This window comes from Dipodomys spectabilis, unplaced genomic scaffold, assembly GCF_019054845.1.
Source record: "Dipodomys spectabilis isolate Male_0828 unplaced genomic scaffold, ASM1905484v1 ptg000054l, whole genome shotgun sequence".
In the NCBI taxonomy this organism is placed as follows: domain Eukaryota; kingdom Metazoa; phylum Chordata; class Mammalia; order Rodentia; family Heteromyidae; genus Dipodomys; species Dipodomys spectabilis.
The window spans coordinates 11,381,362-11,399,291 of NW_024870731.1; the positions used below are offsets into that span (position 1 = coordinate 11,381,362).

Genomic DNA, 17,930 nt, shown 5'->3' on the forward strand with positions numbered 1-17,930 from the left:
AATTAAAGCAGCATGCTACTGGGAAAAAAACACAAAAAAACACAAAAAACCAGATCTATCACAGCAAATAAAATTTAAAGTATGAAACTGAACAAACAGTTCTACAGTTAGCTGGCTTTTGACAGTAGTACTAAGAAAATACAGTGAAGAAAAAAGAGAGTCTGCTTAACCAACAGTGCTGGGGAAACATCTATATGCAAAAAGAAAAATTAAATCCACATATCACAGGCAAAACTCAACTGAATTTACACTTAAACTTAAAACCTGAAACACTATATATCTTATAAGATTAGTAAGGAAGGTGGGTGCCTGGTGGCTTATACCAGAGCTCTGAGCTACTCATGGAGTTGAAGTCCAGAGGCTGGTGGTTGGAAGCCAGAAAAATCCAAGAGTCTCCAATTAGCTAGCAAAAGCTGAGCTGGAGACATAGCCTCAGGGCAGGACTACATTTAATTCTAAGTATTTTAGATTTATTATACAATGTAGTAAAGACATCTAATCATTGACTACTATACATTTCAACATCAAACATCAATAAACTCAAAGATAAATTGTTCCATCACAAAAAAGTTCACATTTTGTGATGATGGATGGGTCAATTAGCTAATAATTCCACATTATATTTAAAAATCACAGTATCAGCCAGGTACTTGTGGCTTGAGGCCTGTACTCCTTCTCAGGAGGCTGAGATCTGAGGATATTCGTTCAAAACAAGGTCAAACAGATAAATGCATTATATGCTCATCTCTAATTAAACAGCAAAAAGCTGGCGGAACTGTGGCTCAAGTGGCAAGACATCAGCCTTTAGTAAAAAAGCTAAGCAAGAGCACAAAGCCCCGAGTTCAAGCCCCAGCACTGGCACATACACTCAACAGAAAAAAATAAAATAAACAGTTTGTAATTTATCCATATGTAATAAAGTTGAAAAATACTTAATTTAAAGGGCTACAATTGTATTAAAATACAATTATCATATTTTTATGTTTTTATTGTAAAATACTGTACAGAGTGGTTACAGTTACATGAGTAAGGTAATGAGTACAATTCTTATCAAGCACAATTAGATTTTAATGACATTTGTGATACATGAAAAATAATAGAAAAGACAATAAAAGTTTAGTGTGTAAACTTTGTTTTCTATCTTAAAGCAAAAAAGTTGCCAGGTGCTGGTAGCTCATGCCTATAATCCTAGATCTCAGGAAGCTGAGATATGAGGATTGTGGTTTGAAGCCAGCCTGATTAGAAAAGTCCTTGTGAGACTCTTAGCTCCAACTAAAAGAAGTGGAGCTGAGGCTCAAAGTGGTAGTGCTAGCCTTGAGCAAAACTCAGGTCCTGAGTTCAAGCCCCATGAATGCCCTCCCCCCACAAAGGCAAACAGTAGAGTTATCAATACTTTCTTTAACAATTTCTCAATATTTTAGAAATATAATAATACAATTTGTTAGTGCTCCTTGTTATTTTATTCTATATATTTTTCTTCTCTTTTTTCCAGTGTGTTTATTAAAGAGCCAGATTCTTAATCTTAGAGAAACATTCTATGTTCCCACTTTTAGTTAGCATACCTCCAATGTTTAGTTAGCATACCTCCAATGTGTTATATAACACATTTCTGTTTCTCCTATACTTCCTACTAGTGGTTGGATAGTCTAGAGATACAGTTAGATTCAGGTTAAACTTTTCAGCAAGATGCTTCATAGGTAATTTGAGAATGTGTTCACACATTCTTTGACTTTCTTCTCATAAAAAGGTAAAAGAATCAATTTTTCCTATGAATATATGCTGCACCAAAATTTCATCATTATCTTCATTATTATCTAAAATACTTGTACAAGGAAACATTTTTCTTTGTCAACTTTTAGTTAAGCTGAAATATAATTCCCTGTAATTTAAAAAATCTTGTTTACTTCTATTATATTTGGTTCATGTATACTTGAGCAATTCTGATTATACCAAGATCAATAAATGTTGTCATTTATATCCACCAATCTTTCCACAAAGTAGTTTATGAAAAAGAGACTACTGTATTCTACTTGCCTTTTAGATATCTTCTTATGTGATGGGCATAAGTGGAGGGCAACTAAACACTAAGTTGAGAGCCCCAAACTAGGAACCTAGGCACCTGAGTTAAGTGGGTTGGAAGACATTCAACTAATGGTATATCATAATACAGACAATAAAGGGCAATAAGGTTTTCTGTAATGAAGAGTTTCCAGAAAACAAAGAGACAGAAATAGCCAGGGCTATTTACAAACAGTCCGTGCTATTGTAAAAGAGTACCTTATACAAGAAAAGGGTTAAGAACAGTGAAATGATAAAGGGCTTTGTCACAGTATTATAGTAGATAATTAGGTAATTAGAAGTATTAAAACAGACAAAGCATTGGGCCCAAGTGAATTACTGAAGATGCAAGTACTCAATAAGATGCCTCAAGGGAAAAAAAATAAATCCTTTGGTGAGGGTTTATAATAATACAGTAGGACAAGGCAGCACAGAAGAACTTGAAGGAACAATGACTGACATTATGCCCATACTTCAAAAACAGAAAATCAAAACAAGCACTCATCTAAAATTTAAAATGAGGTGACAAAAAGTCCCAAGTATATTATTAAACACCAAAATAACTATAATACCTTAAGGTAATTTGTTATTTTATTAAAAGAAAAGTAAAAAATAGGCTAAAACCATAAGAATGAAAGCTGACACATGAAATTCTCCTTCTCTGGATGATTTTTAAAATTTTTTTTCTATTCAGACAAACCTGCTTTACTGTTCTGGCTTTGTTTTGTTTGTTTTGAAGCATAGTTTCACTATGTAGCCCAGGCCAGGCTAGTCTTGAACTCACAATCCTTCTACTTTAGCTTCCTGAGTGAAGTTTGGAATTAAAGGCATGCATCACCACACTCATTTTCTCTTCCTTCCAGACATCTAAATTGATTTAATTTCCCAACTCACCATGAGAATCTGTCCCCAGTTAAGCAGCAAAATGCTGGATGAGAGGTGGGGCTCAAGTGGTAAAGCACCAGTCAAGAGCAAACAAACTGAATGCGGGTGTGAGGCACTGAGTTCAAGCCCTGGTACTGGTGCACACAGACCCATAGACACAGACAGACAGACAGACAGACACACACACACACATATATACACACACACAAATTCCAAAGGATATAAGTATGACCTGCCTCCTTTTCTTCCATGCATAGTTTATTCAGAAGAAAGTCTCTGGAAGTGAGCCACTTTGGTGGCCCCATAGATAGATCTATGTGTAAGAACCAGCATGGGGGCTATAGATCTATGTGTAAGAACCAGCATGGATTCTTTGGCCTCAGCCAATCTATTAAAAGTCTGTACCTCCCAAGGCATAACTTTCTTTTTTGTAAAGTAAGTTTTTTATTGCGAAAATACTGTATAGAGGGCTTACAGTAATATGAGTAAGGTAATGAGTACATTTCTAATCAAGCATTGTTGCCTCCTCCTTTGTTTTTCTCCTACCATCCCTTCCCTCCCATCTCCACAACTGCACTCCTCCCACACACACACCCTCCCCCACCTAAATTGTAAAGTTTGTTTTTCGAGATAGCGTCTTGTACATCTCATTGTTGCAATGGGTCCACCTGTATCCCTATTTAAACAATTTGTCTATTCCCTTCCCCTCCCTAAATTATACCAACATCAAATACAGTGAAAACAGGGGTTATACTTGTGGCAGAGGGACATACAAAGCAACAAGAAAATCACGTTGTACCTTACAAATATGTTAGAAACAATAGCAAGAAAGAAAAAACCATTTGTGTCCTTATCTTGGGGTTCATTTCAACTAAGATCATCTTATCTGACCTTTTCTGCTTGTCTCAGACATATACTAGTTATTGCAAATAAGGGAAACCATGGGACCTCTGTTTCTTTGCGCCTGGCTTACTTCACTTAAAATAATTTTTTCCAAGTCTTTCCATTTCCTAACAAATGGGACAATGTCATTCTTTCTGATGGAGACATAGAATTCCATTGTGTATATATACCACATTTTCTTGATCCATTCATCTACTGAGGGGCATCTGGGTTGGTTCTATATCTTAAGTATGGTAAATAATGCTGCAATAAACATAGTTGTGCTGGTAGCTTTAGTATGGTCTTGTTTGTGATCATTCCGGTAAATGCCCAAAAGTGGGATTGCTGGATCATAGGAGAGTTCTATGTGGAGTCTTTTGAGGAACCTCCATACTACTTTCCAAAGTGGTTGAACAAGTTTACACTCCCACCAACAATGCAGTAGGCAGCATCTGTTGTTGTTAGAGCTCTTGATTATAGCCATCCTAACTGGGATGAGGTGGAATTTCAATGTTTTGATTTGCACTTCTTTCATCTCTAGAGAAGTTGAGATGGGAAGGGATGGGAAGGGGAAACAAAGGAGGAGGCAACAATGCTTGATAAGAAATGTACTCATTACCTTGCCCATGTAATTGTAACCCCTGTGTATGGTATTTTCACAATAAAAAAATTTTAAAAAAATGGGGCTGGGAAGATGGCTCAGTGGTAGAGCGCTTGCCTTGCATGCCTGAGGCCCTGGGTTCGATTCCTCAGCACCACATAACCAAAAAAAAAGAAAAAAAGAAAAAAGCCAGAGTGGCGCTGTGGCTCAAGTGGTAGAGCACTAGCCTTGAGCTGAAGAGCTGAGGGACAGCGCCCAGGCCCAGAGTTCAGGCCCCACGTCCAGACCCCAAAAAAAAAATTTTTTTAAAAAAGAAATAAAAGGATTTAACTAGCTGATTACCAAAAATATAAAGATGTACTATACAACCATATAATGATTGAGAACTCAAGAGAATCTAAAAGAGCAAATAGAAAATTTCCTAGTAATTTTAAATGATAATTATCATAAAATAAAGGGAAATAAAGTCTATGAAATTGAGGACTAGGTTGGGAACATAAAGGCCTATTTTCGCTGCCTTTGCTGTGCAATTAATAATAAAAAACAAAAAGGAAAGAACATCAGTCTCACAATCTTAGGAAGGGGTAAATACTGAATTCACAATGAACTTAATAATGAATACTTTGAAAAGTCAAAGGAAACAAAATGGGATCAATCAGTTGTGATGCCAAAGGGTAGGATCCAGACCAAGAAGACAGCAGAAAACCCTAAGAGTCTAACAAACACTCTAAAAGTCTAACATGAGGGTTTGAAATGCAAAACAATTGAGAAGACAAGCAGAAGTGTTGGGATAATGGATAGGTGAGAGAGGGCAAGTGAGGCTGGAGTTGAGGCAGTGCTGAGTCACCACCATTCAAGCAAAGTTTTCTTTCTTCTTTTCTTGTCTTTTTGCAGCAGCAATGCACACTGTATACAGTGCTTTGTGTTTTCTAGGCAGGTGCTCTGCATCTGTCACCTAAGCTATGCCCCTATACTTAAGTAGAAGTTTTCATCTGAAGTTTTTCCTGTTTGTATGATGTCCTGAGTCAAGTAATAAGACCCTACTGCTTGTCCTGCTCCAAAAAATCTTTCCACTTACATTAAAAAGATGAAAAGTTAGGAAAAGTATATAAATATATATGTGTGTGTGTACACACACACACACACACACATTTGTATTGCAAAACCACGACATACCTAGAAATACAGACTTAATGGGTTTTAACCCCTCCAAACACGACTATTTAAAATAACGAATATCTTAAAGCAAAACTTCTGGACAGCAGCTCAGTATTACATAACTAAGATACTGATTCCAAATTGCAAAGATTTAGGGTATGTGGATACTAATTATAGCACTGCTATGTTCTGTAGCAAATAAACCTTTATTTTCATTCAAATACCAAAAAAACAGCTTCAAAAAGTTCATAAATTAGAATAACTTAGATGCTTATGTGAAATAAAATGGGAAGTATATACTTTAAAACAAGTGGAATGGGAAAATAGATATAAACATCCACACACAAAAAGCAACAACGATTGTTTAGTTTTAATCTTAAATATGAAATGAGGAAAAACTTTAGGCCAATGGACACTAGAACTGTGTCTCCTATTCCTGAAAATTTGTTTTCCCCCTCCTTAGTATTTAAGAAACGCACACACAGGTTGCCGACAACTCTTAAGAGAGCGGCTTGTGTTGTAGTTTTCACTTTGTCGGCTGTGAACAAGTGCATATGTGAGGGCTGGTCGTGCATGCACAAGCATGTACTTTGCCTGCATGAAATAAAATCACAACACAACACCAAGTACATCTACTCATTCATGTGTGCCTGCAGTCCACCTCAAGGAGACTGAAAATATAAATACAAGCTGCTATTTTGGTGTGATCACATGAATATGGCAGCTTGTATTTTTTTTTCCCCTTAACATTTTAACACTGGGCAGATTGTCTGCATTAACAGATACCAAAATCAATTCTGCTCTGAAATTGCTTGTAAAAATTCGCCTTTCCCTGAGGAATTTTTTTTAAAAAAGAGAAAATGGGTGAGGAGGAAACTATAAAAGATACGAACATTTAGGATATCCAATTTTTGCAAAGCATGACAACCAAATTAGATGGGAACTAATGAAATGGTGATCTTTAAATTAAAAAAATAAGTAAATAAAACTAACTCATAAAATTACTTCTGCATATCATTAATGTGAAAAGACGTGCAAAACTAGTTTCTAACAGTATACCACAATGTAATATAAGAATTACATTTGACCAAAAACTTAGATTAGACTTATGCATTATAATAATTCATAGTTTTCTAAGGGGAGAGAGTAAAAATACGCCATACTTACATGATTAATATGAATAAAAAGTATTCATATCTCTAAAATATAACAATAAATAAACCTATATAGTATTGTCCAAATGGACATTCTATAATGATACAAATGTTCTATATATAAATATACAATTAACACCTAAATATAGCTACTTCTCTAGGAAGATTCAATTTTTACCTTTTTGTACTCTTAATGTAAACAGCCACATGACATGTGCTTGGTGTCTAAAAAACTGGATAGCACACCTTTCTGATTTTTTAAAAAGAATTTTTCCAATGATTATGAATTCTCAAAATAATAACTGATAGGATTTTTTAAGTTAGAGAACAAAGCTTGCTTAGATTATGTATGAATCTTGGCTCATATAGAAACTATAAACAAAAGGAAGCATTAAAATGATAATGTTGCATCTTAACATAACAAATCTAAAAACATTACACAGATTTAAGTAAAAAACAGAGCAATGTAAAATATTAGCTAAATATGCAAAAGACCAAAAGACAGAGATGCTGACTAGCAGATCCACTAGGCAATCAAAAATTTTAAGTATGGACAATGTACCAAAAGTTTAAGAATTTTAATCATTTATTTTGAGAGAACACATTTGAAGAAAAGATGACATCATTTAGTAAAAGCTTATAAATATGTTAATATGAAAATGATGATGATACATATATATGTGTGTGTATATACATATCTATATCTATCTATCTATATGTATATATGGAGAGAGAGAGAGAGAGAGTAAGAATAGACCAAATACCATATTTTTTGGCATATAACACAGAAATGATATTGCACCCTGAACTTATTTCCTTTCCTTTGAGTTAATGTTGAGATTCAGTAATTGTTAGATCTTTTTTTTTTTTTTTGTCGGTCGTGGGGCTTGAACTCTGGGCTTGGGCGCTGTCCCTCAGCTCTTCAGCTCAAGGCGAGCACTCTACCACTTGAGCTACAGCGCCACTTCCGGTTTTCTGGTGGTTGATTGGAGATTGGAGTCTCACAGTCTTTCCTGCCCGGGCTGGCGTTGAACCGCGATCCTCAGATCTCAGCCTCCTGAGTAGCTAGGATTACAGGCGTGAGCCACCAGCGCCCAGCTAGATCTTTTTAAACATGAAAAATTGTTCAGAATAGACAATTCAAATGATAAATAATGTAAACTACAAGTTCCTTGATTTATCTTTTATATCAGGATTTTTCAGTAGTAAGAATGGAAATAGAAACAACTTCATGAAGGATGAGATATGGAATAATTAACTGAAATGGATACAAGTACTTTGAGGCAAAAAGGATTAGTGGTATAAAAGAATTTTAAAATCAGTCCAAGAGGTAGATACTTAACACAGTGATTTATTTGGATCAAATAAATTCAGAAATGATGGTGACACAAAAACAGCTCATAAGATCTAATCTGGGCTTAAATTCATACAAAAGGTCAATCACAGAAGTAATTCTTGAAATATACTTATGTCTCAGAATATTAAGATGTTAAAGAATATAACTAAAATGAAAGAACACTAGTCATTTGTGTAAGATTCACAATGAATAAATACTTAGTAAACACTGATTTGGTAACATGTAGTAGGACAAAATCAGAGTAGACTGGTAGCATTCTGAGGTTTATTGTGAGGTAGAAAGATGAGAATTTGGCTAGAATCAGAGCTCAAGTTCATACTGCTTCAATGAAGGAAAGAATTATCCTACAATGAGGCCTTTCTTCTCTGTGTTATCTATTAGACTTTGAGGTTCTTATGAGTATTTCATCTTTATTTTGGCATCTCTAGCACCCAATATTTTGAGACATTAATATAAATGTATTGCATTTATATCAATTGGCATATGATCTAAATAATACCAAACAAAATTAAATAATACAGTTGGGTGCTGGTTAATCTTAGCTACTCAGAAGGCTGAGATCTGAGGATGGTGGTTTGAAGCCAACTCAGGCAATAAAGTCCATGAGAGTCTTATATCTAATTAACCACCAAAAGCTGGACATTGAGCTGAGCTCTAGCAGTAGAGCACTAACATTGGGCACAAAGCTCGGGGACAGTACCCAGGCTCTGAGTTTAAGCCCTAGGACTAGCACCAAAACACCAAACTCTTCTCTCTCCATATAAAGTAATATAATACAATATGATGAAAATTCTATAAATTATGAAAAAGGTACAAATTATTTCCAGTTGCAAAGACTAGAAAATGTGTCATGCAAATAGCAGAGATGAATTCAGACGTCAGATGAGTTCCAAGAATGCAGCAAGAGGCAGCAGAGGGAATTAGCATTCCAGCAGAGGAGGGGAGGAAAAATTACACAGCACAGAAAACAGCAAGCACACAATTTGTATGGAAAGCTGTTAGAAACTGTGTTCTAAAAGGGAAAATTGGATGTGTGCTAGAAAAGCTGGCAAGTCCATTCTTCTGTAGATTAGGAGGAGTCAGAGAAGATTTTAGATTAAGTAAGCAGCACAACTAGAAATTTGCCTTGAGACAAGTAATTGGGCTGTCACATGAGAAATAAGTCAATGTAAAGTGAAACACACCAGATCCAATGGGAACAACTGAACCCATAAAATAGGTAGGCAGAAAGAGTGCCCAAAACAGAGCAGTAAAAATACAATGTAACTGTTGATGAATGTGTAAAACTATATATAATAGCTTTTATTTTTAAATATATAAAATGCATATTCTCCATCTATTTCCTCTTGTCCTTTTTATTGCACCTTTAATCTAAGTCCCTAATAATCCAAGTATACCTTAATTTGGAATACTGCAACAAACCACTAGCTGTCATATGCTTTCCTGAAATTATAATACACTCATAGAGAAAAATCTTTCCTGCAATTATAATCCAATCATGGAGGAAAACCTTAAGAAAAAAAGTATCTCTATTTTTACAAGGAAAACACTTAGAAAAAATAAAAGCAAGCACTTTCACATACAGTGAAACGAAAATCTAAAATCAGCTAAGTAACTAAAATAATGAACAAGCTATAATTTAGATTGACTATCAAAACTTCCTGCTTTGTTTTCAATTTCCATTAACCAACTTGGGTCCTATGGTCTCAGGGTATGATGGCAACAATGCCATTAATCCCCCCTTTGCATTAACAACTGTAGTAAGGGATTAACATTCTGCTTATGAGGCAGGTTAGTCTGAAGATACCCATTTTTAAGATAACTGTTCAGCCCTTTACTGCTTATATAGTAATATATCATGCATTTTTGTTTTATGTTGCATTTTGTTACTACCACTGATTATCTAGGTTCTTTAATGATTAACAAGGAAATCCCTTATTTATTCAAATATTATTTGTGTGCCAATACAATGGCGATCTACTTTCTGACACTATTAGTTGAGAGATCTAGAACTGACCCAGGATTCCTCCGAGAGTAGCTTTACTATAAAAATGGCTTACTCCTATGTTGCATAGATAATTCAATCAAACCGAACGGATCCCATATTCCCATCCTGCTATGGCTATTTTTTAATCTTTTGAACCCATGATTCTCTGAGTTGTATATATTTTTATTATTGCCTCTTTATTTTTAACAGTACTGGAGTTTAAATTCAGGGCCTTTAGTTGTTGGATAGATACTATATCATTTCAGTCACATGAGCAGTCATTTTTTGCTTTTAGTTATTTTTCAGATAGGGTTTCATGTTTTCATCCTCAGCAGGCTTTGGACCATTGTCTTCTAATCAATGCCTCCTGCTTAGCAGGAGTGAAACATCATACCTGGGTTATTTTATTGAAGTGTGGTCTCACTAACGTTTTTCCTAGCTGGTCTTTATTTTCAGTCGCTGGACTAATTTAGGAGCTGGGATTATGAATACATCATCATGCCAGGCTTGTTGGTTAGATGGGGCCTTAACCTTAACTACCCTTGAATTATGAGCCTCTAGTGGCCAGGATTACAGGTGTTCCTTAGCATATCTAGCTCTATTTTCAGCTTAAATAAAAAAAATTATCTGTCCATTCTGAAGCTTGAACTTAAGTTAAAATATATTAATATATAATATGTAGTATATATAATATATGTAACATATAATATATATAATGTGTTACATATTATAATATTATATACTATATAAAAATCATATAGTATATAATGTATATTATGTATACTATATAACTATAATAAATAGTATATATAGTATATAGTATTTGTAATACATATGCTATATATACATAATATATACTATATTACATAATATATATTATGTAATACATACTATATTATATGTAACATAGTATGTATTACATAATACATACTAGATATTATATATTACATATATTACATATTAATATATTAAAACTTAATATAAAATATTAAGTTTCTTATATGTATTATCTATTACATAATATATAATTTTATATGCTATATAAAATTCTTATTTTGTATGTTATATATTATGTAAAATTATTCTTACTCCTAACAAAATAAGTTATGTAATTTAAATGTTAGTACATCTCATTTAATTTATAAGGAGTTTAAGGTACGAAAGATATAGAATGTCAGCAAACCAGAGAACTTCACATGGTAATAGACTTATTAGGAGTTGAACTCAGTGGAACATACAGACAAAACTGTATGACCAGGCTGCAATGCTTGGTAAGAAATGTACGCATTATCCTGCCCATGTAATTGTAACCCCTCTGTACAGTATGTTCACAAATAAAATTAAATTAAATTAAAAAAATAAAAATAAATGATTCAAGGGAAAAATAAAATCACCTGTTATTCATTCTATCGATAAGATGTGTTTTCAATGTCCGTAATATTATGCCTCTTTCAAGAAAATTCTATGAGGAAAAAATCTGAACAAAATAAAACTATCTTCTCTAGAAAAAAAAAAAAAGAAGATGTTAAGGGAAATGAACCCTAAGATAGGGACACAAGTGGTTTTATTTTTCTTGTTATTGTCATTAATGTATTTATAATGCACCATGTGAATTTTTTGTCTCTCTTGTATGTGCTTCCCCCATGATATAACTCCTGTTTTCACTGTATTTCATTTGGATGCCCTGCATCTTGTATATATATTTTTCTAATTTGGAGACGGGAAGGGAAATAACAAAATGTTGAAATAAGGATACAGGTTGACCCATTGCATCAATGAGATGTACAAGATATTATGTTGAAAACAAACTTTACAGCTTTGGGGGCAAGAGGAGGGAGGAGTTGGGGAGCTGGGGAGGGAAGGGATGGTAGGGGAAAAACAAAGGAGGAGGTAACAATACTTGATAAGAAATGTACTCATTACCTTACTCATGTAACTGTAACCCCTCTGTAAAGTATCTTTACAATAAAAATATTTAAAAAATAAAAAAAAAAAAACAAAAAAAAAACTGTATGACCAGGAGTTACCACATTTAAAAAGATAGTCATAGCTCTGTGCATAGTTGGAAAATGTCAAATCCCAGTGATTAAATTTACACATTTATATAATGATTTATAGCTTAAAGTGTAAATTTCTAAATTACCACTATGACTACACATATTGGTTAAGCATGCATAATGTGAAAATCCAAAATTGAAAATGCTCCAAAATCCAAAATTTTTGGAACATGGACATGACACTTAACAAGTTTAGGTTTTTGACCCATTTTTTAGTTTGAATTTATGTATTAGGGATGGTCAACTGGCAAACTCAATCCATGTATCCACAAATCTCACTTAAATTTCTTTCTTTTTTTAATTTTTTATTGTTTTTAAGTAGTTGTAGAAAGGAGTTGCCATTCACCAAATCCATCTTGATCAGTGTTAGCCCTTTCAACATTCTGACCCAACTCTCCCAACCTACCCCTTCCCTTACTTAGGTTGTATATTTAATTGTTTTGCCTTTTAGCAAAGTGGTTCCTGTGTGCAATGTATTTTGATCTGTGTCATCAGTTCAATGTCTTCACCCCCTTTTGACCCACCCCCTATACATTTCTCAGTTCTGTGGTATATACAGTGAATTCTTGCCGGTATTCTCCCCTTCTCCTCCTTGCTTAATTCTTCTGCTCCTCTTCCCTTGGTTCCATCCTCCCCTCTTGCAAATATCCATTTCTGGGTACTTATTTTGTTGGGCTCTGACTTAGTCTTCTTAAAGAATTACACTATTTGCACTCTCCATAGTTTTTGTTTTTGTTTTGTCCGTTGCGGGGGGCTTGAACTCTGGGCTTGGATGCTGTCCCTGCACTCTTCAGCTTAAGGTGAGTGCTCTACTGCTTGAGCCAGAGCGCCACTTCGGGTTTTCTAGTGTTTTTTTTTTTTTTAATTGGAGATAAGAGTCTCACGGAGTTTCCTGCCAGGGCTGGCTTTGAACCATGATCCTCAGATATCAGCCTCCTGAGTAACTAGGATTACAGGCTTGAGCCACCGGCACCTGGCTCTCCATAGTTATTATACTTCAGTAAATTCATTTGTATTCACTTGCTTACCACCTAGTGTGTTTATTTGTAGAGTTATAGGCAATATCAAGAAAACTGACGATATCACTTGTTGGTGTAGAAACTGGAAAGGAACTCTATTACACTGTTAGTGAGAAAGGAAGCTTTTTCAACCACTCCAGAGCAATATGGAGGGTCCTAATAAAAACTAAACATAGAGATACCCACCCTATGACCTGACAATTCCACTCCCAGGCATTTGTCCAACAGAGCACAAACAAGACCACACTAAAGCTACTAGCACAACCATATTCAAACCATATTCACTGAAGCATTATTCACCATAGACAAAGTATGGAATCATCCTAGATGTCCCTCAATGGATGAATGGATCAAGAAAATGTGGTATATATACACAATGGAATTCTATTTACCCATCAGAAAGAATGATATTGTACCATTCATAAAGAAATGGAAAGACTTGGAAAAAATTACAGTAAGTAAAGTCAAACCCAGAGAAATAGATTGCATGTTTCCCTCCTTTGTGGAAACTAGAATGTACCTAGAAATCTCAAAAATCTCAAACAGGGTTACTTACCCTGCACTTATCAATCCATTTTTATCAATTCACAAAATTCTTATGAGGTGGATGATAATATCCCATTTTATAGAAGAGGATAGAAATGGAAGGGGAAGATGTTGGAAGGAATCTTCCTACAATTAAATGGAACTCACTCTAGAATCCCTATACAAATTTCATGTACTTTCCAATATATGACTGAGAAAAATGAAGTCCAACACAAAAAAGTTACGGATACTAACTATGTGCTACATAAATTGTTCTTTTTCATGGTAAATACTGAGAAAATTGAGAAAAGATTTTCTGCAAATTAGAAAAACTTCAAGAGAAAGAGAAATGAGAAGGGTAAGAAATAATAGTTGTGATGCTGGGGACTAGTATCTGGTGCTTGTAATTCTAGCTGCTCAGGGAACTGAGATTTAAAAGTTGCATTTTGAAGTCAGCCTGTGCAGAAAATTCCATGAGGCTCTTATCTCTAACAAAAAAATTAAAAGTGGAGCTTTGGTTCTAGTTGCAATGTGAGACTTTATCAAAAAGCTAAGCAAAAGTATGAGGCCTGGAATTTGAGTTCCAACACTAGCATTATTAAAAAAAAGGATGGTTGTCATTTAAAAAGTAATTTGGGATCTGTGCAGGTACGAGATACCTGTAATCCTAGCTACTCAGAAGGCTGAGAAATGAGGATCACATTTTGAAGCTTCTATGGAAGTGGAGTTATGGCTCAAAAAGCTAAGGGACAGAACCCAGATCCTGAGTTTAAACCCAGATACACACACACATGCACACACACACACACACACACACACACACACACACACACACACACACACACACACAAGTAACTTGATCTGTTTCATACCTTTAATCCTAGTGACTCAGGAAACTATGACCAGGAGGATCTAGGTTTGAAGTCAGTCAGAGCAGAAAAGTACTAGAGATGCCATCTTCAATTAATTAGAATGAATGCTGTGTGGCTTGTGTGATAGAGCACTAGCCATGAGTGAGAATGCTAGGCCCCTTGAGCTCAAATCCCTATACTGGCACACATACACAGAAAAGAATGAAAAATAATAACTTGCCTATATTTTTCTAGTAATAGCCATAGAATGACTACCCATAAAAAACTATTAGAATCAACTGATTTCAAATAATTGTTGGAAATCAATAAAATTAAATATTAAACTTAATTTTCTAACAGTTTATTTTTGAAAAAATAAAGAAACCTGTATTGAAGAAAAAAATTGTCTTTACTCTGAAAATTTGCTCAAAAATCCTTCAGAACTAACATAGATAGAATACTGAATTCAATTAAGGCTCCTCTGCAGATTTTACAATTTGTTAAAATACTGTGTTAACTAACATTAATTTGAATTAGTGAAAGTAACAGTTACATACGTTCTTTTGACATCTTGTTCAATCATTGATCGAAGCTCTTTATCTTGGAAGAATTTGTTCCAAAGACTCTGAAATAAGAACAATCTAATTTACAAGTCACATACCTTGCTTGACTGGTATGACTTCAATTTAATAATTTAAGTGATTAAATTAATTCTTCTCTAAGTTATCTGTTCATGTTCTTACATAGGAAATTTAAGATTGTAATAGTAGTTCAAATTTAGTATAATACCAAAATATACTCTTTAACACCAATTTTTCCAGTCTGCTTTTTTTTGGGGGGTTGGCCATGGGGCTTGAACTCAGGGCCTGGGTGCTGTCCCTGAGCTCTTTTGTTCAAGGCTAGCACTCTACCAGTTTGAGCCACAGTGGTTAGTTAATTGGTTAAGAGTGGTTAATTAGATAAGAGTGACATTGCTTTGAACCATAATCCTCAGATCTCAGCCTACTGAGTAGCTAGGATTATAGGCATAAGGCACGAGTACCCAGCTTCCAGTCAGGCATTATTTTATGTTTTAAAATTACGTCTTATCTCTATAAAGTGAATGCTGAATACTTGCTGCTACTTCATGTACCAACAGCAAAAAAATGGTGCCAATTAGAACCTGACTTGAATTCTCAATGCAGTAAAATGTTTTCTACAAAGCTTGGTTTTACAGCCTTGTAAGTTGTTATATAAAGTTAAAATGTAGACTTTGGGAAAGTTTTAAAAATTAATAACTTATGTTGCTACACCAAATATCACAATATGTAATAATTATGTATATCAGGAAAAGTAATGCTAACATCATGTATTACATGAAATTAAAAAATTCTCAGATAGCTGGGTGCTGGTGGGTCATGTCTGTAATCCTAACTACAGAGGAGACTGAAATCTGAGGATCATGGTTCAAAGCCAGCCCAGGCATGAAAGTCAGTGAGACTCTTATCTCCAATAAACCACTCAGAAAACTGGAAGTGGCACTGTGACTCAAGTGGTAGAGCACTAGCCTTGAGCTGAAGAGTTGAGGGAAAGCGCCCAGGCCCAGAGTTCAAGCCCCACGACTGAAAAATAAATAAATAAATAAATAATCTCAGATAAAAAGACAGGAATTAGAGTAGCAGTAACTGAAAAATTATCCTGATTCTTCACTGATCTTCTAAAAGCGTTTTTTTACAGACTTCTACAGCTACTTCTTTCTTCCTGAAAGTTAGTCCTGCCAAATGGGACCATCACTCTTGGTGGTCATATAAGAAGCCTTTTCTGAGCCATTCCATTCTTCATCTTGCTAGGGCAGCCTTAGTCTTATCTCTATACTCTTTTTTGAACTCTCGGTGCTTGTAGACCCAAGGAACTTCTCTGTAGTAACACTCTACAGCAACAAATTATAAACTCCCCATAATGCAATATGTATATGGCACAGAATCATTTCTATCAGCTTCTAGTTGTAAAAAATATTTGGCTTAACATAAACTGCTTTCATGGTAAGTTTCTACCAGTCATATAGAATGTTCTTATAAGTAAACCAATCACATAGCATGCTCTTATGAGATAAAGGTAAACTTTACTCCTTCATCCTGTGAAAGGGGATTGTTGATCATCAAATCTTGCTGGCCAACAACCTTCCTTGGGTTTGTGATATGCTAGTAAAAAAAGAAAACATAAACATGGGTGAGACTATTGGACTTAAAAGTACTAAGAAAGTAATTAAATAAATTATACATATTATTTACTTACTATTTCCTTAATACTGCTATACCAGGCTCTCAATTCTTTAATTCTACTTATCCATTGACTTTTATCTTGAGGAAGAACACAAAGAAATAGCTATGAAGAAAAAAGGGAGAAAATTTTATAAAAACTCTAATATGCAAAGTGAAACTAGGTCAAACAGATGTATCTGAAAATGGAAGAAGCACCCATTCATGGTATTTCACAATCATATCATTATTCCAATTTCTACTAATATATATTTGGAAATATTTGGGGATATTTAAGAAATACTTAATTAGAAATTCAAACTGAGTAATTAAAGGTCAAAAAATATGATTTCAAAAGATACACCTCAAAATGGAATCGTTTCCCTCCAGATTTATATGAAAATTGAAGCAAAAATCATTCAAGTATATTTCTCATTTTACGTTCTAATCTTACTGGGAGTGGTAGAATTATTAAAAAATGAAAGATCTAGTTGGTAATTTCTATGTTTAAAGTTTTCCTTAAAAGAAAACAGAAGAGCAGTCTGAAGATTTGAGGACATTGAGTAAGAAACAACATTACTCCTTTTAGAACCAAAAAAAAAAGTAATTTATTACTGGCAATCAGCTTGTGAAAATAAGCATCCTTTAAAAGATAAATTTAATTTTGGTTACTATTAAAATAAATCAGGACTTAGGTTTGTTTTTAGGAAATTAAGCATACTAAAAGTTAAGGAACATGGAATGAGGTTGAGCACAAATATCTTTATACAAATTTTCTAGCAGCCTACAGAAGAAAAATGAATTTTAATTATTAAAGCTACCTTATTAAATCTAAAATTGTCTAATGTGACATGAATATCTTGATTTGTACAGAGTTTAGTGTATTTGATTTATGAATACAGCACTAGAAACTTTTGATAAAATTCATAGTAAAAATAAGTCTAAGCCTGAATTTATTTTTGGAGAATTTTTTTTCAGAGCAATTAAAAAGCTAACTGCAGCTTATTATTAGCTTTTATAACCAATGACCTTTTCCTGCTAAAGAGATGGACTCAATTTCCTTCCAATTCTTGGTGCCCTCACTTTGTACTAGAAAAAAAAATGTGAAAAATATTTTCTGGTCTTTGTTGACAAAGAAAAAGGAGGATGACTAAATGAT

The 17,930-nt window shown here is 34.2% G+C and overlaps 1 protein-coding gene across 7 annotated transcripts in view; it reads right to left on the minus strand.

The window, feature by feature from the left end:
- The window catches only part of Tbc1d5 (TBC1 domain family member 5), a 484,073-nt gene that overhangs the window by 176,512 nt on the left and 289,631 nt on the right, over positions 1 to 17,930 (minus strand). For all 7 annotated transcript variants that reach the window (XM_042679822.1, XM_042679821.1, XM_042679819.1 and 4 more), the window contains 3 exons: positions 16,809 to 16,898; positions 16,640 to 16,714; positions 15,092 to 15,159 (listed from right to left, as the gene is read on the minus strand). In XM_042679822.1, the coding sequence (XP_042535756.1) occupies positions 15,092 to 15,159; positions 16,640 to 16,714; positions 16,809 to 16,898 (233 nt within the window). The remainder of the gene's footprint in view (positions 1 to 15,091; positions 15,160 to 16,639; positions 16,715 to 16,808; positions 16,899 to 17,930) is intronic.